This window comes from Ixodes scapularis, unplaced genomic scaffold, assembly GCF_016920785.2.
Source record: "Ixodes scapularis isolate PalLabHiFi unplaced genomic scaffold, ASM1692078v2 PGA_scaffold2__306_contigs__length_199485367, whole genome shotgun sequence".
In the NCBI taxonomy this organism is placed as follows: Eukaryota; Metazoa; Arthropoda; class Arachnida; order Ixodida; family Ixodidae; genus Ixodes; species Ixodes scapularis.
This window is the reverse complement of record NW_024609857.1, coordinates 106,005,734-106,033,037: the sequence shown is the minus strand read 5'-3', so window position 1 is coordinate 106,033,037 and position 27,304 is coordinate 106,005,734. Positions and strand designations below refer to the sequence as shown.

The window sequence follows — 27,304 nt, the reverse complement described above, 5'->3', positions numbered from 1 at the left end:
CCTGGGTCGAAGTCGAAGCACCACGCATTGGCGACATTCGCACCTAGTGAAGAAATCGTACACGTGCATATTCAACTCGAAGTACACACTTCGTGCGGTGCTTGACGTTTGCGCGAGCGATGTCTTCAGCCACGAGAGGGGAGCGACGGCTCGGCGACGTCTTTGTGCAAATCGGCTTGGTGGTCGGGCGAGTCGTACGGGATGAATACCAATTCTTTTGATCAGTCCCAAATTTCTCTTTTAAAGGCAGACACGATTCGCCGGTACCGCGAACGACAGTTCTGAAGAAGAGGTCCCACGCTCGTTGTCCGCTGCCATCGCCGTCCCCCCGAGTCCCACAATGCGCGAAACGACGCATGCACAGAATACTTCCGGTTCTCTGTGCAACATTTTTTTTTTTTTTTTTTTTTCAATCAACATATTTGCAGCTTTATAGAAGCCACAAAAAATTGTTTTCGTATTTTTTTTTTCTACTTTTAATATTGATTGTGTCCCTTCAGTGACCAACGACTTTGATTAAATTTGGTGGTCATGTCGAAACCTTAGAAAATGGCCCGTGACCACGCAAAAAAGAGTGAGCGAGACTTGAACCGGCCAGTTCTTGATCGGCGGTTTTCGGGCGGAAAGAAACCGAATTTCGAGCCGCAAATTGTGTTCTGGGTAGTTGGGCTCTCATATGTCATGTACAACTAAAAACTTCGGCGAGCATAAATACCCTGTCAGTGTCCCTTTAAGATGGCCATGGCTGAAAGTGGGGCTGTAGAACAGGGTGTCGTAGTAATATGGCGAAGGCAGGGGCTAGTGAACTTTATCGAGAAAATTAATAACCTCAGTGAGGTGACATTCATCTACTGGCTCTTGCACAAAAGCCACAGCTGAAGCCTGGCAAAAAACGCTCGGCAAGCTTGACTCACTTCCTTGTCTGCATCTCAATAAATATGCTATCAAGTTGCTCGCCACCAAGGTTTCTTTGATTATAAATATGTTTTAAGGCTTCCACCATGTCCCTGTGCACCTCTAGTCTGCTACTGTCACCATTTTAATGGTACTCTCACTTTCGTCTAATTCTTTTGCTGTCTTGTTGACTTTCGTTTAATGCAGGTTTACCGTTTGTCGAAACTAAAATTTTGTGTTAAGGGGATAATTAGTCCCTGAATTAAACATATTTATTAATAAACCACTATGAGACATGTTTTGAACAGTTGCCGGCCACATCACACTCTGAAATAGCACCACCAAGCACAATGAGAAGCATGCAAGGCCATAAATGCCATATACATGTAAACAAACAAACTGCAAAAACGAAAAAAGTAGACCAACAGGCAAGTAACAACAGTCGCATGAAGTGATACGGAAATGTGCTGCGAAGTCACCAATCGCCCGATGGTGGTTTGGAGAAACCCTGGGAAGCCTCGCAGAATTCTGGAGAAGACGTTCACAGACCTCATACTCCTTCTCCCCTAGCACCGACTGCACCAGGCAGGAGTTTTGAAAGTGATTTTGAAAGTACTTTTATAACTACCCTAAACATCAACTTAAAATATATTTTTGTTTTTAAGAATTGTGGAAGCCAAAGGAAGACAATTCAAGTAACTTTCTTCAAATATACCGTATTTACTTGCGTAATCCTCGCACTCGCGTAATCCTCGCACTCGCGTAATCCTCGCACCCCTAATGTGAGCCACCTAAAATTGGATTTTCCTTTTCCTCGCGTAATCCTTGCACCCCCAGTATTGCAGCGGCAAAAGTTGAGCCGGTTTTGCGGGCGCGCAACTAGACGGCGTTCGCGCAGCCCGCGGTCGTCGAGGAATCGGGAGGTGACGACGAGGCAACGACCAGCGATGCTAGGACTAATTCGAACTGAGGTCGTTATCGGCAACGTAGGTCAGCCTTAACTCAGACTGCGTTTGTAAATAAATCTTGCTTTGTGTTGAACCTGTGGTTTTATTCTAAAGGTAAGTCCTGTATTGGTACCTAGTTCTCAAACTTTGTAGGTAGCTGCCAGCGCGAGAACCTCAATTTGCAACCGCCTCGTTTCTTTTTTTTTTTTTTTTTTATTAGAGCTCTTTGTTTTTACGGAAAATTTTCCCCGCGTAATTCTCGCACCCCCAACTTTCCATTGATTTTCCGCAAAAAATAGTGCGAGGATTATGCGAGTAAATACGGTATATCCACTTTACATGGCTAGAGATACATTGAGTTCGTAACAGTTAACATATCCCAATATTATCCAACCTTACCACACTTACAGAGCCTACCGGCCAAGCTGAATTGGTTTAGATACTCACTTCTTGAGGACATCTTGCTTCTTCTGCTCCTCAGAAGTAGGTAGGCCCATCTCTCGTTGCCTTTGGTCATACATCATCTTCTCCACCATGCCTCTTGTCTCTCCGTCAAGATCAGACAACTGCGGAAAAGACAGTTTGCATGATACAGCTATGGACACCCAATGCATCAGATAGCCTAAGGGTCACAAAACGTCACAGTTGAATTTGATTTCTTGCTGCAACACTCCCAAAGCAGGAGTCAAATAAAATACGAAAAATCTCTATAATGTCAGCTTCTGCAGAGCCACCAAAACTATGAAGCGTCGATTTCATGGTGGGAAGACTTCTAGGCAGAGCATTGAAGCACCTTTGCCAGCCAGCAGCGACATCATCGGGCCGAAGAACTTCTCCAAGCAAGAAGTCAAGCTCCAAATGAGAGTGTCACAAGTTTCGTCGAAGACATTCTTTGCCTCATGAACCGCGCCAACCCAAACACTCCCGAAGAGAAAAAGCTGCGGGTCCTGATGCGGGGAGTGAAAGAAAACATCCTCGGAGGCCTCGTGCAGAGCCCGCCTACCACCGTCAAAGGCTTCATCACTGAGGCAACAAAACATCAAACATGCCCTTTAAGCACGGGCCTCCCACTACCAGAGACTTCCCGGCTTCGCTGCCCTCTCACCATACAGCAGCAACACCCCAGACATCCACGAGATCATCTAGGATGTCGTACGGGAGGAAATCAAGAAGCTCCTGCCCAATGCCAACCAGCCTGCTTCGCTGGCGATAGCTGAAGTTGTCCGCGACAAAGTTCAGCAGGCATTCCAACCAGAGGCTCCTGCCAGCATAGCAGCACCCGAGGAGCCCTCTCCTACCTACGTAGCAGTAGCCTGGAGACCAGCGCCAGCTGCCCAACAGTATTCGACGTCGCCTCAACGTGACCTACCAGCGCCGCAGACTTTCTGACGTCGCGAAGGGCAACCCCAGCTCATCCGCATCGAACAACTAGCACCTAGGAAGACAGATGTGTGGTGCCCGGCCGATCGACGACCGCTGTGTTATCACTGCGGAGAGGTCGACCATATCTACCGGAGGTGCCCATACCGACAAATGGGCCTGCGAGGTTTTGCACCAAGCGACCCGCAACACTGTTTTGGGGAGCGACCAAGGGACATTAAGGAGTTTCTCCAACGACCTCTGCCCACTGTGCCGATCTTACCACAAGATTCCCGTTCGCCTTCGCCTCGACGTGCGCTTTCAGCCTTCCGCAGCTACCGGCGGGAAAGCCTGCCCCCCCTATCTCGGAGGGAAAACTGAGTGCAGCAATGCCTGGAGGTGACGTTGCCGAAGACGACAGAGGTAAAGAGCCTTCAAGAACGGAGGAGTGCTCCACTCTCCCGCATCACAACGACACCCCTGCAATGGCGCCCAACAACCTACCGTAAAATACTGGGCGAGCGCCCCCTCAAACTTTGGAGATAATCGCGAAAAAATAGGGGATGGGCACTTGTCCAGTCATGAATTTTACACATAAATCTACCGTGCATATTGTCTCAGGTCTTACAAATTTGGTAATGGGCTCTTAATCTGGAATGGGCGGATCCGCGGTACTCTACGGTAAATGTTGTTATCAACGGCCACGACGCATCGGCGCTCGTGGACACCGGAGCAGACTACTCAGTCTTGAGTGGGAAGCTCTCTCGCCGCCTGCGAAATGTGACAACGCCGTGGGATGGGCCGCAGATATGAACCGCCGGTGGGCACCTCATCGCACCCATCGGAAGATGCACTGCTCACGTCGAGATCCACGGTAAGATGTGCCCTGTGAAGTTCGTTGTTCTGCAAGACTGTGCGAGGGACGTTATCCTTGGAATGAACTTTCTTTGCGAGTATGACGCCGTCATCGACCTCAGAGCAAACCGGCTAATGCTACAAAAACCTGTTCCACCACCGGAGAAACCCAAAACGACGTCAACCGCGGTCCGAGTCCTCGCAAGCTAGGTGAAATTACCACCGCGGTCAAGCGCTTTTGTACCCGTTGGGATCACTGAAGCTTTCTGCGGCGAAGTTCTGCTCGAGGGAAGCCTCCAGTTGCTTTCAGAAAGAGGAATCGGTATCGTACAAGAAACAGAACTTCAAAACGGGCGTGCAATAGTCCTGGATACAAATTTCCAAGAAAAGCCACAGCACATTACAAAAGGTAATTGCTGTGGGCCACATCGATGAGCTCCAGAACTCAACCGCAATCACTGTACTTCTGGAAGATCCGACTTTATCGCAGCACAAGAGAACGCCGCCCCCAGAACTTGACATTGACCCGAAGCTTCCAGCTACTGAACGAGGACGTCTGCTTGACCTTTTGAGCAAAATTGGCAAATGTTTCGCCACAACATCAAGGGTCCGACAAACCACGGTAGCGAAGCACTGCATCATTAATGACGATGACGCACTACCTGTCCACTAGTCACCATACAGACTCTCCCTAAGGGGAGACACTACCCACAAAAGTGAATATCTGAACCACGTGTCTGATTTAAATGACATTTACAAGGCTTGTTTCTGTTAATGTTGAGAACATTTCTGCCAGTTTTTGTTAACCTAGGTGAAGTACAAAAAAAATCGTAAATGTTCAAAGATGAAAGTGGGCATGTCTGCGTAGGAAAACTATTGTTTTGAAATTACTTACAAATTTGTCGTTTTTGTGTGTTATATTGCTTTAGGACAGTTCAGAACAGATAGCTATGGTGCTTTATTTCAATATTATACCATCTTTCATGACAAAAAAGCCACATAAATACAAATCCTGTTTTTTCAGATTTGCATCCTTTGTCCAAAATGTTAGTTCTTGAGCATGAAAAATTACAAAAATAAAAATACAAGCTCATAGCTAAAGTGAATCCAAGTTACGCAAGATCAAAACGATAGTTTTCCTAAAGTGAAATTTATGCCAAAAAGTGTAATGGAGAAAAATGCATTCAAAATGCACCAACCTCTACCTTTTATTTAACATCGGTGGACCGAAAATAATTTATAAAAATGAATTATAAAGTGAAAGTAACGAAACTTTCTGGGGTTACTCTCAAGATGTTGGTGGATGTAAATATGACATTTTTCAAAATCAAATTTGTTTGCAGAAATTGTTTTTTCGGGGAAAGGAAAGAAGGTGATTTAAGAGCAAGTCCAGGAGATGCTCGACGACGACGACGACATTGTTCAACCCTCAAGAAGTTTGTGGGCGTCCCCAGTCGTCCTTGTAAAGAAGGACGGAACCCTGAGTTTCTACGTAGACTATCGTCGACTGATTGCTGTGACTAAGAAGGATGTCCATCTGCTCCCTCGCATCGACTTTACGTTAGACGGACTGCACCACTCCCGATATTTTTCGTCGATGGACCTGATGAGTGGCTACTGGCAGATCGAAGTTGAAAAATGCGACCGCAAGAAAACGGCTTTCGTCACTCCCGACAGACTGTACGAGTTCAAAGTGATGCCGTTCGGACTTTGTAGAGCTCCAGCCACCTTTCAGCGTGTCATGGACACCGTGCAGGCAGGTCTGAAATGGCAGAGCTTCCTCATCTACTTGGACGATGTCGCAGTCTTTTCACGGAACTTCAACAAACACTTGAGACGACTTCGAGCCGTTCTTCAAGCCATTAAGACCGCCGGCCTGTCACTCAAGCCAACCAAGTGTCAGTTCGCCTATGGAGAACTAAGTTCCTTGGCCACTTTGTGAACAACAAAGGTGTTCTTTCTGACCCCGAGAAGACCTGCGCCGTATCTACATTTACGCTGCCATCTGACAAGAAAGCCGTGAGAAGATTTCTAGGACTATGCCTACTACAGGCGCTTTGTTTGAGACTTCGCCAAACTGTCCACACCGCTAATGCACCTCACGAAGGACGCCGTAAAGTTAGAGTGGAGAGAAGAACACCAGCGGTTATTCTACGAGCTCGAACAAAGACTCCAGACGCCCCCGATTCCTTGACAATTTCGACCAGTTCACTGAAACAGATCCACACTGACGCCAGTAACACCGAACGGGGCGTGGTACTAGTTCAAATGCAGGACAGGGCAGAGCGCGTCATCGCATACGCAAGTCGGACGCTGTCTAATGCAGAGAGCAAACCCAACGACTGAAAAGGAGTGCCTTGCAATCTATTGTCTGGGCAATGACAAAGTTCCACCCATATTTGTATGGAAGTCCCTTTCGCGTGGTCACAGACAACCACTCGCTCTGCTGGCTCACAAATCTGAAGGAGTCCTCCGGACACCTTGCCCAGTGGAGCCTACGACTGCAGGAGTTCGACACGTCTGTGGTATACAAGTCTGGCCAGAAGCACAATGACGCCGACTGCCTGTCAAAAGCCCCTCTCGAGTCTGGTCCTGCCTACCCCGAAGACGACGACGATGCATGTTTCCTCGGAGCTCTGGATGTAAGCGACATGGCAGCACTCCGAGGCGACCCTGAACTGCGAGCACTCATCGAGCACCTAGAAGGACAAGGAAACGCTGTTCTCAATTGTTTTCATACGAACACTGCCAAACTTTTCAATCTGACAAGGTGTGCTCTACAACGAGAGCTTCAGCAACAACACGGCATGGCTGTTCGTGATAGCTTCCAATCTTCAAGAAGAAATATTTCAGGCCTGCCACGTGGCATGGCGTGGCGTGGCTTGGCGTGACACCTTGGCTACACCAGGACTTTTGCCAGGATGTGCGAAAAGTACTACTGGCCCAAACTTGCAAAAAGAGTCCATTACTGCATCCGATCTTGCCACGAGTGTCAACGACGGAAGAAACCACTAACGAGAAAAGCAGGACTTCTTCAGCCTATTGCAATGGAATGAATTTACATTGACCGTTTCCCTCCCCCACTGCAAGTAAGCAGATGGATAATCGTCGCGACTGATTATCTCACACAGTACGCCCAGATGAAAGCCCTTCCATCAGGTATGGCTGCTGAAGTCGCCAAGTTTTTTTTCATTGAGTCCATTGTTCTCCGGCACGGCCCCCACGAAGTCCTTATTACGGTACGTGGATCATTGTTCAGGCTCAGCTGACGCAAAAACCTTTGTCTCGGCAGCACCAGCCACCGTCAAGCCACTGTGTATTACCGTATATATGCATCTAATGGCCGCAGGTATTTTTTTTATAATTTCGGGCAAGAACTAGGGGTGCAACCAATACACGGAGAAACACAAAATTGTTTTTTTGGAATTCCTTCTTGTTTGTTAAAATTTCCCTACTTGTCTTCATGAGATGGAAGTACTCGCACGTCTTGGTAGAACAAGAATATATTTATCGGTATTGCACAGACTGGCATGCGAAGTCCTTTTCACTTGTCCGTAGTAGAACACTCATCTTCAGAACTCGTCTCAACGTCTCAGTCCCAGATGAGGTCATCTTCCGTGCCATCCAGCTCGTTGAAAATTCCAGTTACTTTGAAGCTTTTTCTCCACGATATTGAAGGAAACCGCAGCCCATGCTTCGAGAATCTAGTCACACGCCTCTACAAGGGACGCCCTCTTCAGCCGACCAGTCGGTGTTTTCTGGTGGATGGTCGTTGGCAAAAGAGCGGCAGAACTTTCACCCGGCCGCTCATCTGCTGTTGTCTTGAGCAAAAGCAACAACTTTGAGTTTAAAGCCAGCCGCGTAACTCGCGTAATTGCCCATCCAAAAGCCTGAAGTGGATGACCGCAGGAAACCGAGGGTACTCGCAAACACAAAGAGACGCACTGAGTCTGGTTCGAAATAAAGCAAGGCACAAACAAGACAGGATAGTGCCTCAATGTTGTTTGCTGCCGCAGCCAGGTGGGCGCCATTCTAAAATCGTAGGTGCGGCCATACACTGGTCATTTTTAAAGGGGGGTACAACGATTTTAAGATAAAAAGAATTTGCATCTCGTCATTTTTATGTTGTTCATCGTGTCCCGGAGGATAGAGAAAACATCTCCTTCATTAAAAAATTATGCAATTCGTTGCATAGTCGCAAAGCAAAAGTCTAGCTTTTTCCCCCCCCTGCAGCCACGAGTGGCAGCCGAAGGAACTACGGCGAGAAGCTCATGTTACCTCGCTCGACTCTAAGCTGCAGCATAACGCCCGCTAATGTCAGCAGAGAGGGGGAGAGGAAGCGTCTTCCGAGAGAGTACACGGGGACCTAAACGGCACCACAAGTTACGTAACCAGGAGTGCGACCAGGTGTGACCCAAAGACTGGAATCGGTTGTCTGTTCTTTACTTCAGAAGTGTCAGAGGGCAACTTCCACAAATTTTTTACCCAAGTCCGGAAGTCGTTGCACTCCTCCTTCAAATATTTGTTTAAAGTTAGGGGTGCGGCTATTACACCAGTGCGGCCATTACACGCATAAATACGGCATCCGCAGACAAATGGACTAACGGAAAGACTAAACAAAACAATTGCCGACATGATCTCCATATATGTCAACATAGAGCACAAGATGTGGGACGAGTTGTTACTCTACGTCACATTAGCTTACAACAAGGTGGCGGAAGACACCACAGGATAACACCGTTTCAGCTGGCGCATGGCCGAAAAGTAACCCCCATTCTCGACACGATGCTGCCCCACAAACCAGCTGACGACGGCAACCACGACGCCCAGGTGGTGGCTCAATGAGCTGAGGAAGTTCGCCAGCTTGCCCGACTCCGGATTGAAGATCAACAACGTCTCGACACCACCCGGTACAACCTTCGTCAGATCGACGTTCGCTTCAAGCCCAGAGACAGTGTTTGGGCCTGGACCCCGGTATGGTGACGCCGTCTAAGCGAGAAACTCCAGAAGCGCTACTTCGGACCCTACGGAGTGCTTAGTAGACTCGGGAACTACAAGGTAATGCCCGACGGAACACTGACTTCATCGTGCTGCCTTCCACGACCAGAAGTCGTCCACATTGTGCGCATTAAACCGTACTACCACTAATAGGACTGCGAACTACATTTTTGTACAACGCTTGATAGGACTGTGTTTTACAAGTCTCCATAGTTTGCCATTATCTTTGTTTTGCTGCTTCATTTCCCAGCAAGTTGCATCGAGACGATGCCCCTTTTAACTTTTTCAGTACCGCGTCATAGGAAATCGGACACGGAGTTACAATGACTTCCAAAGCGTCTTGAAAAATCACAATTGGCGAGTCAAGGCGGGCAGCGCCACCTAGTTTGCTTATAGAAATCTCCTCTTTCAGTTTTGGTTTAGTTTTTCATCTTCTGACGTGAGACGGCGCTGTGAAGAACGGAACTTTAACTGAAAGTAACCACATAGTCGGGAGCCATGGCATCAAGTTCACCGCGTGCACTGCAAAAGCGGAAGGCTGTAGCAAGCACTTCGGCCACTTCTGCTGCTGATTTTTACGACTCAAGTAGTACTGATGACTCGAGTAACGATGCGGGGCCGTCAGATTATGATTCTGACATCGACACTCCAGCCCAAGGTCTTGGAATGTCAAAAGGAGCTTGCAGACGTTTTGTTTTAGCTTGCATGTTGTATTTAAACAAACACACACTTCATATTTGACAACACTGTTTCTTGCATGCTTAGACTCTCCACAACAAACGGCAAGGATATATTTCTGACTGCATCGCGCCATATCCAGTTTTCACCCAAGAGACAGCCCGGTGTCCATGTCGGCGCAACACTGCGGAGCGACTCACAGTGATTCTCAAGAGCACTGGATTTTTTTCTTTTGTTTTTCACTGCCCAGGTGGTAAGAACTTTGTGTGAGAACACAAACAAATATGCTTGGATGCACATTTTGGACCGGCAGACGTACACTTGGCGCGACGGTTCCTGGGAGAAAGTCACTCTGCTAGAGATGCTGCAATTTATTGGGATTATTATCTGCATGGGGATGGTTGAAGTTCCGCGACTGCACTTATACTGGAAAACAACAGGAATATGTGAAGGTCAACGTAAATGACGGCCACAAATCCAGAGGCGCGACGTGCGCAGGGTTTCGGTACAGTGGCTGTAGTTTCGGTTTCGTCTTTCTTTTCTCTGAGTAATGACTTTAAAGTGAGCGGCGCGGCTGTGGCTCGAAGAGAAGGAAGAAGAAGACAGACGCGCGAGGGCCAGGAAGAACGTCGGTCGGGCCACCTTTCAATCTGTACTGTAAATAGACGTTTCTTTTTATTTCTCTCTCACTGATGGAGTCCTTTCAGTCATTTTTTTAGACCATAAACGTCCGCACACCATCGGCGTTCCCAGTCATCGGGTCCCTGACGCAATCCTAAGAAGAAAACGAACCTTCACTGGCGCAGTCGACAGGATTGCGTCAGCGGGCCCCGCCGGCTGGAACGACTCAGCAGGTTCAGCGGACAGCGACTCCATTCAACAAGAAGAGAGGCGGCAAGTTCCTGGGCCTCAGCAGCCGTGTTTAACGAAGAAGACTTGGATCGCCGAGACTTCGCTTCGACGCGGCTTCGAGAAGTGCTGCAGACCCACAGCCCTGCGAAGTGTCTACACGACTCGGACACCGTTATCGGGCCGGACTGTTCCGATCGACAGATTGCGTGTGCTTGCCATAGGGACTTGTCAACCTTTAAGGGTAAGGTGATTATTTTGACTAGTGCCCGCCATGGAGCTACGTAGTGGGGAATGGCTTAGGCCGGTTACCTCGTTGGATCGGGAGGGAGCTAATGATAACGATGTCGACGAGCGAGGTGAACCGTCACCTCAGAGTAGACCAGCGGCGACCGTGGGGACGCACGAGGACGGGGACCGTGGTGGCCGATCGAGTAGCTCACTAATTGAAAGAAAGATTGAGCTAGTAAGAGAAGAAGAACGGCTAGTGCGTCTAGAGCTTGAACTAGAGCGAGTTCGTGCGGAAAACAGACCCAGAACCAGTGGAGGCGGCGCAGAACTCAACCTGAGGGAAGAGGTGCTTAGCTTTTCCAGGCTCATGAAGGGTGTGTTGACACAAATGCCGTCGTCCGAACTGCTCGTACCAAGCTGGTTCGACGGTGTCGAAAATGTCTTTGCGACATATGAGGTGCCTGAGCGCCTGAGGGGTTCGCTCGTGCGACCTTATTTTACGGAGGGCATGCGGGCGCTGGTGAATAGGCTGCCTGTCGGCGAAGCGAGTGATTACGGTGCGGTTAAGGAGCGAGTTCTCTTGGAACTCAAACTGTCGCCGGCTGAGTACAGGAGGCTTTTTCTCAAAGCCACTAGAATGGAAAAAGAATCCTGGACTCAGTTTGCGACACGGGTTGAGAGCTGCTTTGAGTATTATGCTCGAAGTCGCTCGATCGACTCTCTTGAGGACTTGCTAGCATTAATGGTTTCTGACCGCATTAGAGATTCCTTGCCTGTCGACATGCAGACCTATGTAACGCTAAATGAGACCGGAAAATGGCTTAAACCAGCAGAGGTGGCTGCGCTGGCTGACCGTTTTGAAGAGGGAGAACGATGCAAACAACGCAACAACTCTGCATATGCGAAAAACCGCGAGTCTGAAAAGAAAAGAGGGTCCAGTCCTGTCGGGAAAAAGCATGATAAGATAGGGCCGGGCTCAATTTCGAACCGATCCAGGGTGAAATGTTTCAATTGCAAGGGTATGGGACATTTTTCCCGCGACTGTCCTAGTAAACAAGCGCGGGACCGAGACTTGAAGAATAACTCCATGGTGGGTTACACCTCAACAAATTTAACACCATCCCAGCAGAGTATATCCCAGGACATAAATGTCAATCAGAATGGTACGCGCGCTGATTTGCGGAGAGCGGAGATGAAATGCGGCCCGAGGATGGTGCAGGCGATTATCGATTCCGGAGCAGATGAGTGCCAACCCTCACGACTTGACGCTCAACATCGAGTGCTACAAGAACGACTGGGACGTTGCGGGCAAGCTGAAACGGGAGACCTTCGAGACCATGTCCACCGAGCTGCTAGCGCGTGCCGAGCGTACCATGGCGTGGGCGCTGATGGTGGCCGGGCTGCGGCCGACAAACGTGGAGTCGGTGGAGCTAGTCGGGGGCGGTACCTGGGTGCCGGCGGTCAAGCAGCTGGTTTGCAAGGTGTTCCTACGGAAGCCCTCGACGACACCGCACCAGGACGAGGTTATGGCCCGGGGCTGCGCCCTGCAGTGTGTCTTGCTGTCACCCATCTTCAAGATGCGAGACTTTGCGGTGGTGGACGCCCAGCTTTACTCCATCGAGCTGTGCCACGACCCGGGCAAGGGATAGGACAACCGGGCAGAGGTGTTTCACCGTTGGCACCAGCTGCCCCTCGGCAGGATGCTCACCTTCTACCGGAACAAGCCTTTCAACCTCGAGGCCAAGTACCTGCAGGAGGCGGCGGTGCCCCACGCGCACCTGCAGCCGGGCAGCTTCACGGTGAACAAGGTTGTCTCCGCGGCCGGGGGCGAGGCGTTCGGGATCAAGGAGAAAGTGCGTCAAAACCTGCGGGGCACGTTCTCGGTGGTGTCCGCCTCGGCCGTGGACCGCAAGCCCGACGGTCGACAGGCAAGTGCTGGGCGTGCAAACGATGGCTACCTAGCGGTGGCTGGGGCGGCTACTGGCGAAGAGGCACCCCCGACCCAGGGTGGAGACCCCGACAAAGTGGACGAGGGCTAACCTGTCAAGGAGGAGGATTGGCCCAGCCCAAAAGAGAAACAAGCCAAGGCCACAGAGCTCCCGGTTGGGGGCGGGGGGCCGCAGCTGAGAGCCTTCGAGATGGACCAGCTGGTGGAGTACGAGGTCCACATGGTCCACACGGACCGCATAGAGAAGGAGCGACTGCTTTGTCAAGCAATGGTTTTTGGTTCGGCGCATGCGCGAACCGAAGTTTTGGGGTGTCTTTTTAAATGGATTGTATACTTTAAGTTGGTGAGATATTTTTGTTGTTGGTGTGACTGAACGGGCAGTTGCGGGTTTCGGGAAAATAGCCTGGTTTAGAGAGAGCATATTTTCCGCATACGCCTTTGCAGATTTTTTAGATGCAGGTTTTAGTTCATATTATGCAAGCCTTAAGGCACTTATGGTAGTAACGGGGTGTTTAGAGCCTTGGCGGGCACATTCAAAATCACCTTACAGGAGCGACCAGTGTATGACGGGCGGACATTTTGTTTTTGTGTGTGATAATTTTGTGACATTGAGGCCCCAAAATTATACTTGTTGGGGAGGTGTGAAGGTCAACGTAAATGACGGCCACAAATCCAGAGGCGCGACGTGCGCAGGGTTTCGGTACAGTGGCTGTAGTTTCGGTTTCGTCTTTCTTTTCTCTGAGTAATGACTTTAAAGTGAGCGGCGCGGCTGTGGCTCGAAGAGAAGGAAGAAGAAGACAGACGCGCGAGGGCCGGGAAGAACGTCGGTCGGGCCACCTTTCAATCTGTACTGTAAATAGACGTTTCTTTTTATTTCTCTCTCACTGATGGAGTCCTTTCAGTCATTTTTTTAGACCATAAACGTCCGCACACCATCGGCGTTCCCAGTCATCGGGTCCCTGACGCAATCCTAAGAAGAAAACGAACCTTCACTGAATATTCAGAGGCCTTCTCCCACCAAATATTATGCCAAGAAAGCGCTTCTCTGCACTGCTGGCGTTCTCACACGTATCAGACCCGGAGGACTTCGGAGCTGCAGCATCTGCTGGCAAAACCTGGAAGGTATACTGGCTTTTGAAGCACATCAATCAAAGATCAGCAAAATTTTTCCAACCACGGCGTGATCTCTCCGTTGATGAACACATGGTAAAATTTAAAGCCCGATAAGGAATAATGCAATACATTCGAGACAAAGTGACAAAGTGGTGGCAGATTCAAGAACAGGGTACACTCTTAATTCCTTGTGTGCACAGGCAAGCGTGAGACACCAGGACCCCACGGTCTAGCTTTTGACGTAGTCACCAGGCTCTGCACGGAGTACCTTGATCAGGGGTACAAGATTTACTTGGACAACTTCTATACATCAACGAAACTTTTAGACCCCCTCCTTCCACGCAAGACATTTGCATGCGGCACAACTCCCAAAGATCGTCGGTGTTTTCCAGTCGAGTTGAAAGATGCTAAATGGGAAAGTAGGGCTCAGCTTGGAGACGTTAGATGGATTCTTGAAGGGAACATCCTCTACATGCAGTGGAAAGACAGGCGTGCGGTAAACCTAATGAGCACGATGCATACAGCAAACGAGCATGTTCCAGCCCAATGAAGGGAGAAAAGAGGGGACAAGTGGACTTTGAGGACTATCAAAAAGCCACTCCTGGTCACTGAATACAACACTGGAATGTTGGGAGTCAACAAGTCAGACCAAATTATTGGAACATACAACCTCCTGAGGAGACGAGTGCGTTGGAGGAAGACATTGTTTTTTCATTGTGTGGACACTGAATGGCTAAAAAGTTTCATACACTTCCAAGAACACCAGAAAGAGAACCCAAACGTCCTAGAACTCTCCTGAAGTGCCTACTTTGACCAGCTGGCATTTAGAAAAGAGCTAATTTAGCAGATCTTCGAGTATGATGAAGCCCAGGTCCCTGCTCGCCGCCAACCAAAAAGAATGGAGAAGAGAAGAAACTGCAAGCTCTGCTATCAAAAGACAAAATCACAGTCCAGAACAAACGTCTTCTGCGCCACATGCAAAGATTATCTTTGCTTCCTGCCTTCGCGTGACTGCTTTTCTAGTGGCACACCGTCAAGGCCACTAACTTGGCTGGCCACGAAAAATACAAAACATGGCGTACAGGACTGAAAGATATTAAAATGATAGCTAGGGCCACTTGCAACAGTTTGTATATTTCAGAATTTCGAAAACAATTTCCTGGCTCAGTACAGCCACTCATTTGTTTTCTGTTTGTGTTGTTTTTGTCAACTTCTTGTTCATTTGACAAATAAATTCTCGAAACTGTTTGCATTCATAACAGTGCCGTTTGTTTGAATATGATGCCCAGCTAATAACCTACAGTTTGATAAATAGCAATGCTTAATGCAGCTAGTAATTCTAGAGAAAAATATATTTACTGGAAGCACTGAAAATCAGTCATTTTTCCGCGGTAACGAGTTTAAAGAGGAAGTAATGTCACGCGCCTCGCCGAGCGAGCGGGTGCGTGCGTCGCCAAGTGGTTACAGTGCTTGGCTTTCGTGCGGAGGCCCCGGGTTTGATTCCTGGAAATGGTGCGTCTTTTATTTATTTTTTCAATTTAGCATTCTCATAAGTTCGAGAACCTTGTCTTCTGTTCGAGGACAGATTGTTCTATGCAATGAATCTTCTACGCCGATTGTTCCAGAAGCCCACAGCTGTACAAAAGGGGCTCCATATGGCGGGCCGGAGTCAGTCACGCCCCAGCATTCGATCCTGCTGTTTTGCCACCATCGATGACTGCAATGCTAACCTTGTTTTAGTTTGTTTTGGGCCCAAGTTTGCCCCATTAAACATTTAGTTTGCTTTAGTCTTCGTCGCCTCACCAATTGTCATTCGTGACAATATGCGCTATTTCTATTAGGTAGGCTACGGTTCCACCCTTAGGTGTGAAAAAACAAACAAGATTGAATTATCGGCATCCGCAAAAATCAGTTGGCGACTGTACATGCTCATACCACAGATGCACAAGCTAACAGATGTTTCTCTGCTAACGGCACTCTTCGTGCATCACCCCCCCCCCCCCCCCCCCCAAGTCCACAGCCAAAGGGCTTGCTCAAATCTGTCGAAGCAAGCATTTTTGTTGCACTCACCAATGCAAAAATAATGCGAAGTAATCAAGGCAAGTGTGGAATTCCTTTCACCTGCTAACGTAGGAAATCGAAGAGCAGGACACACCATGCTTTCATCCCATCAGCTAATGTTAAAAGCTTGTGACAAATAAAACATGCTAATTAAGGGTCAAACAATTATGTTTTCTATATATTCTGTAGGAACCAGAGCATTTAGCCACACCTTTGCGTGCCCCAAAATAATGCCTCCTTTTGAGCCTCATACCTGCAACTATGTTCGAGTGACAGGAATGACAAGGCACTGTCTTTCCATTGTCGCAAGATCACTATTCTTTGAATGTGATCCCTTTTCCTATTTTGTCTCATCTATGGCTGACTCATCTGTACAATGCTCAGGATCTCTACTCGCACTCATCTTTCGCAAAATTGCAACAGCCAGCCTCATCACTGCTGCAAAAGAAATGTGTGTTTTTTTGTTTTTTTTTGTGCTTCGCAAGTACTGGAGCTTGAACACTTCAGTTAAAACTGTGAAGGGCTTTTCTAAGTCATATAATACAGGTTTATTCGAACTAGTATATAACAGGAATCAAATTCATACCTTTGAGGGCTCAGGATTCACTTTCTGGGTGTTCAGCTCGGGGTCTGTCATGACCAGACGGTTCCACCACTCCATCTTGTTGACCTGCAAAAACAAGACAACGATATGCGAATGTGAGGTGGTATGTCCATTCATGCAGGGAGCCCTCTGTTTACAGGGCTAGACAAAAGAAAGCTATCAAAAACCAGGGGCCAGCTCGAATTACCTTTTCCATTGTGACTAGGATGGTTTTTGTGTCTTCCAGGATCCAACAGCTCTCTTCCACCTTGATGTTGTTGTAGAGCTCGCCGTCGATGATCAGCGGGAAGCCTTTCAGGCCCAATTTCAGGTGCTGCGTGAAAGACGAGAGACTTGCAAAGGCAACCTTCTGTGCAGCTCGAGTGGAGAGTGTTCAGAGTGCCACAACACTTGCTGAATCTACCGAGAAAACAATGGTGGTATGGCAACTGCAAGGGTAAAGTGGTATACATGCAGTAATCTTTAAAGAATACTACTTATTACTGCGACTTAATTTGTGCGAATTTCACGACTAAGAAAGTAATTATGAAATATTTACTGCAGAGGCATATTCCTAATATTAAGTAATATCTGTAGTCTATGAAGCAGTTTAGCTCATATCGTAGCTCAGGAAACACTCGAAAAAGTGACTCTTTGACAAGTAAAGGAAATATACCGCCATTTACAGCAAGATTTTGATCTTCATTTGTGGGAAAAGCAATAGCCAAAAACTGCTTTTCCAATCTGGCTTGCCATAAAAGCATTCCTTTGCTAGTGGAGATTTGTGCTATTTTAGGAGCCAACAGGTTTAAGGGGGGACACTACCCAGAAAAAAAACATTCAGCAAAAAACATTGACTTTGAAAAATTACATATTTACATCCATCTACATCCAGAGAGTATTCCCAGAAATTTTCACTAGTTTACACTGCATAGTTAATTTGTTATAAATTATTTTCTGTGCATCGAAGCTAAAGAAAAGGTAGGGTTTGGAGCACTTTAAACACATTTTTCCCCCTTCCACTTTTTGGTATAAATTCCATTTTAGTCAATCTATCGTTTGATAATGGCAATACAGGGAAGGCTCGTTCGTCACTTTTCCTGACTGAAAATTAATATGGAATGCTTTTGTCACTTTACAGATGTCTTTTATAAAAAAATGTTGACAGTTTGTTAAAGACACAGAACACCAAAAAGTTGACCAATTTTGCAGAACAAAAAATTGAAAGAAATAAAAGACTTTTTACAAAAAGCTTTCCATAGCCGCACCTTCTAGGCATTCTGCTACATATCTAGCGAATGAAAATCTTGAATATCGTGATAGTTTTCTGACGATAGATTAACTAAACAATGTAGGCGTGTCGCTGATAAAAGCTGCCCTAATTTCCTTCCCACTGAACTGACAGACATGAAATTTTGTTATGCACCCTCTAGCATGACCACCAGCCTACCCTGTAAATGTCATTAATGTTAAGCCACGGGTCCAAAAGTTGACCCTTCTAGGGGGTGTGTTCCCTTAAAGCACACAACTAAACTACTACTCAAGGATCTTTGTATCTTTTAAATGCGGTCTAACCCATTTGTAACAAAATCAGTATAAACAAAATATCAAATTACCCCATTCATAAGTTATGCCTAGGATTTCATGTTGTCGGAAAAATCTGATAAAATCTGAAAAGCACTTGCCTGTACAATTTTCGTCTATTCGGATTTATCAAAAAACTTAAAAATTTCGATGTCACAAAGGCATAAAAAAAAAACAAAAAAACCATGGTACTTTACAAATAAGCTTGGCCAGAGCACAGGGTCAGAGGTCCTGAGGCGAGGCATCTCCAGTTTCTTTTTAAATTTCAGTCTACTGACAAAGGGGGATACACTGTTTATCTTGTCAAGTTTTGTGCAGGACAACGGGCCATTGTAATTTTGAATTACGACAAAAGCCACTGTTCAAGTTTTCAGTTCTTAGAGGAGGGCAAGGTTGTGTTTTTATAAGAAAAGCTATGATCACAAGAGGAAGGGAGGGGCAGCTAAAGGTTCTCTCTCTACACCTCACCCTGCGCAGGTGCAGGATGGGGTGGGGAGGGGTAAGGATCGATGATTTCAGTGATTTTGAAGTATCAACATTCATTAAAGCAACATTTGTTTGAAAGTTTTGTTGTCGAATAGGTAGCATTACCAAAGACAAGGGTGCAAATGCCCAATTCAGCTGAAGAAGTATCAGTCAATACAAATATCAGCCTGGATCAAACATGTATGTCACAAAATAAAGTTTCCACGAAACTTCTCTAACTAAATAATTACGATGTGAGACACATCTTGAGTTATGAAAGAATCCGAAATTAAGACCTATACCAAGAAATTAAATCCGAAATACAGGTTAGTTTCGGTTTCGCTCCAGAATTAAAATGTTCATCCTTGCGTAAATATTATGCTAAACACCGCTTTTGTTTTCAGGATAAAGAGGTGACATGCGCTGCTAACACCCTCGTACTACCAGAAATAATTTGTGTCGCTCAGTGAAGCCAGCACACTAGACAGGCTTAACAGCGGCACGCATCTCCTACCCTCACTATAACCGCCACTTTGGAAAATGAGTGGCGCCACCTATAATTAGTTGGAGTGGCAAATAAGGTTCAAGCATGTAGGGAGGTGCAAAGAAGCTCCGAATTACACACTGGTAGTTCGATCATTCAGAACTCTAGCACATCTGGTACATCACGCAGGTACAGCAGCTCGCTGCCCGTTTGCTGAGCATGTGCCATAGCAACGAAATTCAATTCCAGAGGATCCCAGCTTGCAAATGTTTGCTTTGGAGAGCACGTCGGTGGTGACATTGTTGCAAGCTTGAATGTGGCAAATATTAGGTGTAAATTCAACAATGTGGAACATTTTTTTGTTGCAGCTCCCGTTGAGAATGAGGTCCAAAATCCGTTGGTAAGCTACGGAAGGCATGCACAAGTGGTTTGTGATCAATCACTGCAGCGAAGTTACAACCTACTACAAAATGGCAGAAATACCTTACCATCAAATACACTACCAGCGATTCCCAACTGAGTTTGTGAGAGAAAAACAACAAAAGCTGAGGGTATTTGTTCACCGCCTGCAGCCACACTGCAGTGGCGTCGATCCCCTAGGCAAGCGACGTGTTTTTCCCGAGGGGAGACCACCATCATGGTCGGAGCCCCCTTGCGCGGTGAAATGCCTGGCTGAAACGATCGTCCCCCTGAAGTTTTGTCGCTGGATTCCGCTTTTCTCAACTTGCTGGTGAGTGGTTTAAATTCCTTGGCGCAGTTAGACAGAAAGCCACCGTAGAAACTGATCGTACACAAAACTCAAGTAGCCGCTTTCTGTGAATTGGCTAGGGGAACTCCTGGATAACTTGGAATTTGGTTTCAAGGGAAGGAATGCCCAGTGTGCTGATTTTGTGTCCAAGGAACTCCAATTCATCCCTGGTGACACACACTTGCCTGCAATGACAATGATCCCATGGTACGCGAGGGAAGCGAAAAGCATACATGGACGTTATGCGTGATCTTCGGCAGAACCACTTGCACGAGGATGTTGTCAAGGTAGGCACAACAGAATGGCAGACTGCGCAGCACCTGATCAATGAAAGGCTGAAATGTTTGTGCAGTCTTTTAGACTCCAAATTCCATTCTGACAAATCTAAAGAGGCCAAATAGTGTAGCGATTAAGGTCTCTACAATGTCAGCTGGTTCAACTGGAATTTGGCCAAACAAATCACTCTTCAAACATATAGTGGTGCCATTGAGAGAAGCTGTGAAGCCACAGATGCGAGGCACCAGACAGTGATCGGCTGTCGCGATCCAATTCAAAGCTTGGCGGTCCTCACATAATTGCCATTCCCCAGGGATTGCTTTCAGAACCATGCACAACATCGATGACCATGCACACTCAGATGGACAGATGATTCTGAGGTTAAGCATATGCTAGAACTGTTGGCGAGCGATCTACAGTTTGTCCGGGGAGAGTCGTCATCATGCGTGCACAGCAGGTCCCGAGGTTTTCATGTGATGTGCAACAAGGTGTCACACGAGCCTTGGTGTTGAAAGGGTGAGCAAGGTCAAGGACCACCTTGGGAATGCTAGAAAAACAGTAGGTATCATTCTCTAAAACATGCACGAGGCAGAGTGACGGCATTCTGAATGCTGTCCCCTAAACTGAGAGATGCACTGTTGCATCCTAAAAGCATTTGTGCAAAACATCCACCAATAATCTAAAGCTCTAGAGAAAATTGGTGCCGAGGATGGCGTACTGCATTCCAGCGACCAAGGCAATCCAACGAACGCTATGTTGGAGTTCAAGGTTGAAGGTCAGGAACCATTCTCAGAAAACTGGGAGAAGGGTACAGTTTGCTGCTCGCAAAATTCCGCGAGGTGTTTGGCGACACTCGCAGGGGGGTGTTGCGATGGGCCTTCATCAAGGTCACACCTTCTTCTTCGTCCCCCACTTCTTGCCCCCCAGCAGCGGTGTGCCGTCCTGGGCCGTCGAATACTGGCTACCTCGCCCGGTGCCATGTTGACGTCACAATACCTGGGCGAGAAGTTAAGCCGCCTATTCACAGGAGGGTGAGCGGAGACCACCACGGCAGTTTACCGGGTGAGGATTCCAAGCGACAGCGCCGATTGCTGAGATCAGACCTGAGTCACAATGGACGGGGCAAGCTCCCGATGTGGACTTCCGTGAAGGTCAACCTTTCCTCTAACAGGGGCCTTCAGTTCAGTTTATCATCTCACACCACCCGCAGATTATCTGGCCAATCCCCTTCCTGAGCCATGACGCCGCCTAATGGAGGGGAGCCATCACAATGAATGTCTCACGGGCTGACAACAGACCCATTATCGTCGCCTCCTCGCCTTGGCTTCGCAAGTGCGAGGGTGCCTCGGCGCCACAATGAGAAATTAGTCTTCCGCGACATTGTGTGGGTGGCTGTGCAACTCAAAGGGATGAATAGGGCGGAGCCAGGACGTGTGACGTTCGTTGGCAGCTCGGCCACCATTGGCTGCCAACCGCTGGAGTACAGAACAGCGACCTTATAAAAGAAGCGAACCACAGGTTATGAACGTGCTTTCAGACGATGTGCAGTAATCCCTCGTTATAACGAAATCGCTTCTTACGAATTATCGCATATTTCAAAGTTTGACGCGGTCCCGATCGCAACACATAGTTTTTGAACCGGATTATTCAAAGTGTATCGACGGCTGGACATGCTTGATACGAAGGATGATCCTCCGAAAGTACAGTATGTAAGCCAACGCAAGAAAAAGAAATGTTTGTTGTCCCTTGTCCGCAGTTTGTTTTATTCTTTTTGTTGCCAGCCTTCCAAGATGTGCGCAAAAAGCCATTAGCTGCGAAATGTATATTGTCTTTTGCCGCTATAGATGCGCGAGGGGAGTGGAGCACGTGCCTTGCTTGCAAAGTGTCTGTCGCGCCCACCTCTTTGGAGCCCCGACGCACCTGCCCCTTGACTCCGACTTGTCAAGTCAAGGGAGCAAAGAAGGTGGGAGATCGTCACTTCGGGAGCTCTGTGCACGCAGAGGAATGAGGAAGCGTCGGCAGCGTGTTGAGCGACAGTTCCGACACTTCACAGGGTGCCCGTGGTGCCCGCGGCCCGGCGCTCGTCGGAATCAAGTCAGGGTAGCGCATCCACTGCCGGCGCCCACCTCTTTAGAAGCACCGTCCCAAGTTATCTATAGAAATAAAAAAGAAAAACTCCGTCTCACTAAAACAGTTTAGTACGGCCAAAGGTGCAGGGGAGAGCGTATGCTCTTTTCTCCTCTGTAGCTTTGGCTGTACTTGGTCGTCGCGATGCACGCGTTTGCCAGCTTGTCGACGCTGCATTTACAGGTCGCGTGCGCGTCGAGGCAGCGTCTTTGGTATCGTGTTCTGCGTTGCGAAGGCACCTCAGCCCATCTGCCGCGTGTACAGTAGCTGCGTGCAACCTGCTTCACTGAAGCCTGCGCGGAAGTGTTTGACCCTGGAACAGAAGAACTGGAGAAAGGTGGTCAACTGAAGAAGTTAGAAATTGCGAAAGAATTCAACATCCCGGCATCGACGCTGTCGACAGCTTTTCCCGCACGCACGTGCTTGGTGCGCCAGCGGATGACACCGAGATCTGCGACGACCTTTACAGAACCGTGCACGAGATCTTCAAAGCAACTCCCTAACACGACTTCGACTTGTTTGCGCTTGTGGATGCAGACATCTTGGTTGTCGTTCCCGTCACGGATGCCGAGATCGTGGGCCTCGTGTGTGGTCAGGGCAAAGACGAAGAGCCGTTGGATGAGGAACTCCGAGAGGTACCCACGACTGGAGAAACACGAAACATGCTTCGTCTTCTTCGCAACATGGTAAAGTGCGGCAGCGGCGATGACAGCCTCATGCGGTGCTTGAGGCAGTTGGAGGAGGTTTTTTTAATGCCTGGCAAAAACGCCCGGCAAACTGATCGCCCGTCTTTTTTCATGTTCAGTAAGCCTGGATAATAAGCAAGGTTTGTTTCATGAATATATATTTGTGAAAGCCTTCCACACTGTTCCTGTGTACTTTCAAGGTTACTGTTAGTCTTTTTATGGCTCCCGCGTTTTTATCGAATTAACGCTTTTATTGAATTTTTTCGCTATCCCATTGACTTCGTTATAACGAGGGATTACTGCATATACCTCTGTAAATATGTATTAAACAGAGTTTATCGTGAGAGACCTTTCCATCTCCTGATGTTCCTGCCTAAAGTCGTCCTGCGGTTCCTTTCCTGGCCTGGACCTGCCTGATGCTGCCTGGAGAACCCGGTCCCAACAGGGGGGTGCAGGAAGAATGCTCACTTCACCCCCGGCGTCGACCAGCAGCTGGAGGCTAGTCTCACACAAGCACAAGCAGACACTTCATCTGTTGCACACTGCTTGCCGACTTCAGTGCTGGGGCGTCACATTTCCCGTCACAGCCGTGCAGGGTGGTCAGCACTTTTTGGTTTGGTCACCGAAGGCATGATCCTACCAGAAGGTGTTGTTGGCAGATCACCTGGAGCGGGATTGACTGCAGAAGTGGAAACAAGTGTGCAGGGTATAGCGCCCTTGGTTTTGAGCGCAGCCACGGCCATTGCCCGCTGTTCCTGGAGAGAAACCTCAATGCTAGAAACAGTTAGCAATGCCACCTTGAGCACCTTGCCCGCAAGAGCTGCGAGGTGGCATGTTGCCAGCCGCTACCAAAACCATGTGCACATTGGTGGAGAGCTGCTGCAGGAACAGTTGATGCAGGAGAGTCGTCGCTCATGTTGCCTGCCTAGTTTCGCCAGCACCTGTGTTGTGCGTTGAAGCATCTGCAATGGCTTCCAGTCTCCCAGATCTTCTGCCACCAGAGGTCGTTACGAACACTTTTGTTCCAATGCCAAAGCCCACTGTAGCGGTTCGAGTTTGTGTTTGCCAAATGGCTGGTTCTGTAGGTGACGGCACAGCCATGACGTGGTGAAACTTCGTAACCTGTGCCGTAATCAGCCAGGTGGTGGATTGGGCCTCAATTTGTGCTAAACGCAGTGCCAGGCTAGAAGCCAATATGGTGCTAGTTTCAGGGCCAGGACCATGACGAAGGAGGGCCGAGATGAAGACTGGGCATGGTCATCGCTGTTGGTCATGATGCACGTCAAGGAGAAGGTCGATTATAAAATTCCAGGACCCAAATGGACCATTTTTTAGTAAGCTTTCACCCTACCCTTTCCCCTGGCCTTGCTTCCCGCTTTCGCTATTTGCAAAGGGCATTGTCCCACACCACGAACACTGTCAGCCCCGATCTTAGCGCATATTTTGTCTTTTTTGACGATTCTTTTTTGTGTGTTGGTAGTATGGGGCATAAAAAAACAATGAAAACCGATAGAACAGCATCACTCCAATCTGTTTTGACAGGCGGAGGCACGTTGGCTTCCCCTTTGTTCGTAGTTTGCAGACAAGCCCCCCCTTTTAGACGGCACTCATTACTCGAAAATGGTTCATTGTACTGGTTGAGAAACTTGCAGAGATATATAGCAGAGGAAAACGAGACAGCTGTTAAGGGGGGACACTGGCTAGAGGTTGAACTTCTGAACTACTCAAGTGATCGGAATGAAATTTGCAGGGGAGATTTAACTTCAAATGAAGGGGTACTATGCGAACTTTCAGCTCTCTAGGACAACTTTACATACCTGCATAAGATGTGTCACTCTTTATTAAGAAATCTATGATATGCAAATGAAGCTATTAAGCATCATTTTAACTGCTTGAATATAAAGTGGGGGATGTGGGACTTCGGGCTATCTAGTTTTTAGAACTCAAATGTAGATATTTTAGGAAGAGTGACTACCTCAGAATATGAGACGCATAACTGTTTTAAGTCAATTTTTGAAAATATAGCTTTTTCTCAATGAGAACTTTAACTTAAAACAAAATAAAGTAGATAGCCCGATTTCCCAGTAAATTTCAGTTCAGAAACATCTTGATTGTGGTACAGTCGAACCTCGATATAACGAACTTCAATGTAACGAAATCCTCGATTTAACGAAGTATTTTATTTTTCATAATTTCTTGCCCATAGACCCCATGTATTTTTAGTCCCTATATAACGAAGTCTATATTGCTGCTATTTCAATATAACGAAGCGCCATTGCCATAGAAGGCAATAAATAAATCAACTCTAAAAAACAACTTTGCAAAAAAAATTGTGGTTAAAAAAAAAAAAATTATGCGCAAACGCGAGCGCTTGATAGGTTACTTCGCGGGGACAGGCCTTCCAACGTTCCTAGGCTGCCCGAGGATGCGGCGCCGGTAGCGCCGGCGAGGCATGCGGCAAAGCGGATTCCGCGAGGCTGGCCAGAAAATGCCGAGCAAAAAGTTAACACGGCATAACAGCATCACCACTGACATTCACTGATCATCATAGTCCACTCTACCGCGGGAGCCAACTTCAGCGGGGGAGCGACGTGATGGCGCGACCGCGCGATAGGAAGGCAGTGTTGCCAACTAAAAAATTGAAAACCCGCATTCGGAATCCCAAAAGCCGCTAAAAAACCGCTAAATCCAAAACACAGCGAAAAACAACTTTTTATTTTTTTGCTTTATTTCTTGACAAAGGTATAATAACAGTATAGATCATATATATGCCATCTGAAAGGAAGCTTTCCTTTTTGGTGTGACTAGAAATCTCTCACGCCACGCCACAGTTCACCCAGGTGATCCGAAGCCAAAATTGCAGAGTGAGCGCATACGAACATGCAAGGGACACTTCAGCAGAGCGTGATTAGTCAGACCCGTTCAACTTGTAGAGTCGTCTGCTACCAGAGGAGAAAGGTGCAGCGGCCGAAACATGCTTCTTCGTTGCAGCGTGCATGACCAAATCCACATTCTTCGCAGATAGTTCCGTTTTGAAGTAGCGGCACCTGGCTCGTCTGCTATCACCAGGAACCTCCAGTAGTTAGTCTTTAAGTTTGGGGTCTTATAGCCAGTCTTTTCTAAAGTTTTGAGCGTACGTCACTGCGACCATTTCACGAAACAGTGACAAAAACGTCAAAGGAAAATTAGGATATTCATGCTGTTCAAACGTGCGCGCAGAAAACGGGGAGGCTTGTTCCGATATTCGACGTCTTAATGTTTTAATTTCGTCACATGCGTTACTCTCACAAACCAGAACATCACTGAGAGTTAGTGAAGACGATAGTCGACAGTAAATCTATATAAAACTTATATATCCCTAAAAAACCGTCAAGATTACATAAAACCCGCTAAAAATCCCGCCGCCCGCAAAACAATAATTTATCCCGCTAAACAGAACCAAAAACCGCTAAGTTTAGCGGAAAAACCGCTAAATTGGCAACACTGTAGGAAGGCTGTAGTGAGGGTGGGCGCAACTCAAAACCTGGAGAGCGTTTGCAATTTAATGGCGGCGCCAGAGGGAGAGGATTCGGGAAAGGATATGCGCCAGTGTTGCCTGCACGAGAGCAGGCGCCCGCTCTGTTGCAACTCTGTTGCTCCATGCGCCTTTCCTCCTCTCGCCTCCCATAGCAAGCAACGAGCGCCTTGGCGCAGCCTCTCTCGCTTCCTTCTCGCTCCGAGAATTGCAAACGTCGAGCGGAGAAAGCAAAGTTGCCAGACAAGCAGCAACGTCCAAGATGGCGGAATTTACCATTTTTCGCGTTAAAAAAATACTTAACCTATCGCAACAAAACTGGTGGCTATGGAAAAGTAATCATTTATACCTTGTGTAAATTATTCAAGCACCTTAATGGGCTTTTATGGCCCGAGTTAGGAAAGAAAACGACCCTTTGCCCCATAGACTCCCAGCAAAATTTAGCAACTAAATGGCGTCCATGTCCCGTGATCGCCGATCTAGCAGTTGCACCCACCCTCACTTGAGCCTCCCTACCGCGCGACCGCACGGGCAGTGCCATCTAGGAGAAGACCGAAAAGACCGATTATCGTCTTGCGAGCGTGATGTAAAGCAAAGGCGCAAGCACACTGTGGGCGCAAGGGGGCAAGTAAACTGTGCGGTCAAGAGTGCTGTGTAGGTTGGAAACATTGGCACCGCCTAAACTAAACAGCTTTATTTTTTAACCGGGCGGTTCACTTACGTGCTTGCTGCCATAAGGAAACGTAAAGTTCTCTCTTTGGATGAGAAAGCAAACGTTTTGGACGCCATCCTGAAGAAACTGCCGAGATCACGAGCACTCGGGAAGTGCTCGACGCAATGGACGTACTGAGGAGGTACACGGCGTCGCGTGGGCAGCAAGATGCCGTGCAAGCGCTCTGGGCGC

General features: G+C 47.8%; 1 protein-coding gene across 1 annotated transcript in view; it reads right to left on the bottom strand.

Annotated features, from left to right (window-relative positions):
* Positions 1–27,304, bottom strand: part of LOC8041186 (nuclear migration protein nudC) — a 55,639-nt gene that overhangs the window by 3,420 nt on the left and 24,915 nt on the right. The window contains exons 7-9 of the mRNA XM_029974823.4: positions 16,725–16,850; positions 16,520–16,603; positions 2,289–2,407 (exon numbers count right to left, since the gene is read on the bottom strand). Of these exons, the coding sequence (XP_029830683.1) occupies positions 2,289–2,407; positions 16,520–16,603; positions 16,725–16,850 (329 nt within the window). The remainder of the gene's footprint in view (positions 1–2,288; positions 2,408–16,519; positions 16,604–16,724; positions 16,851–27,304) is intronic.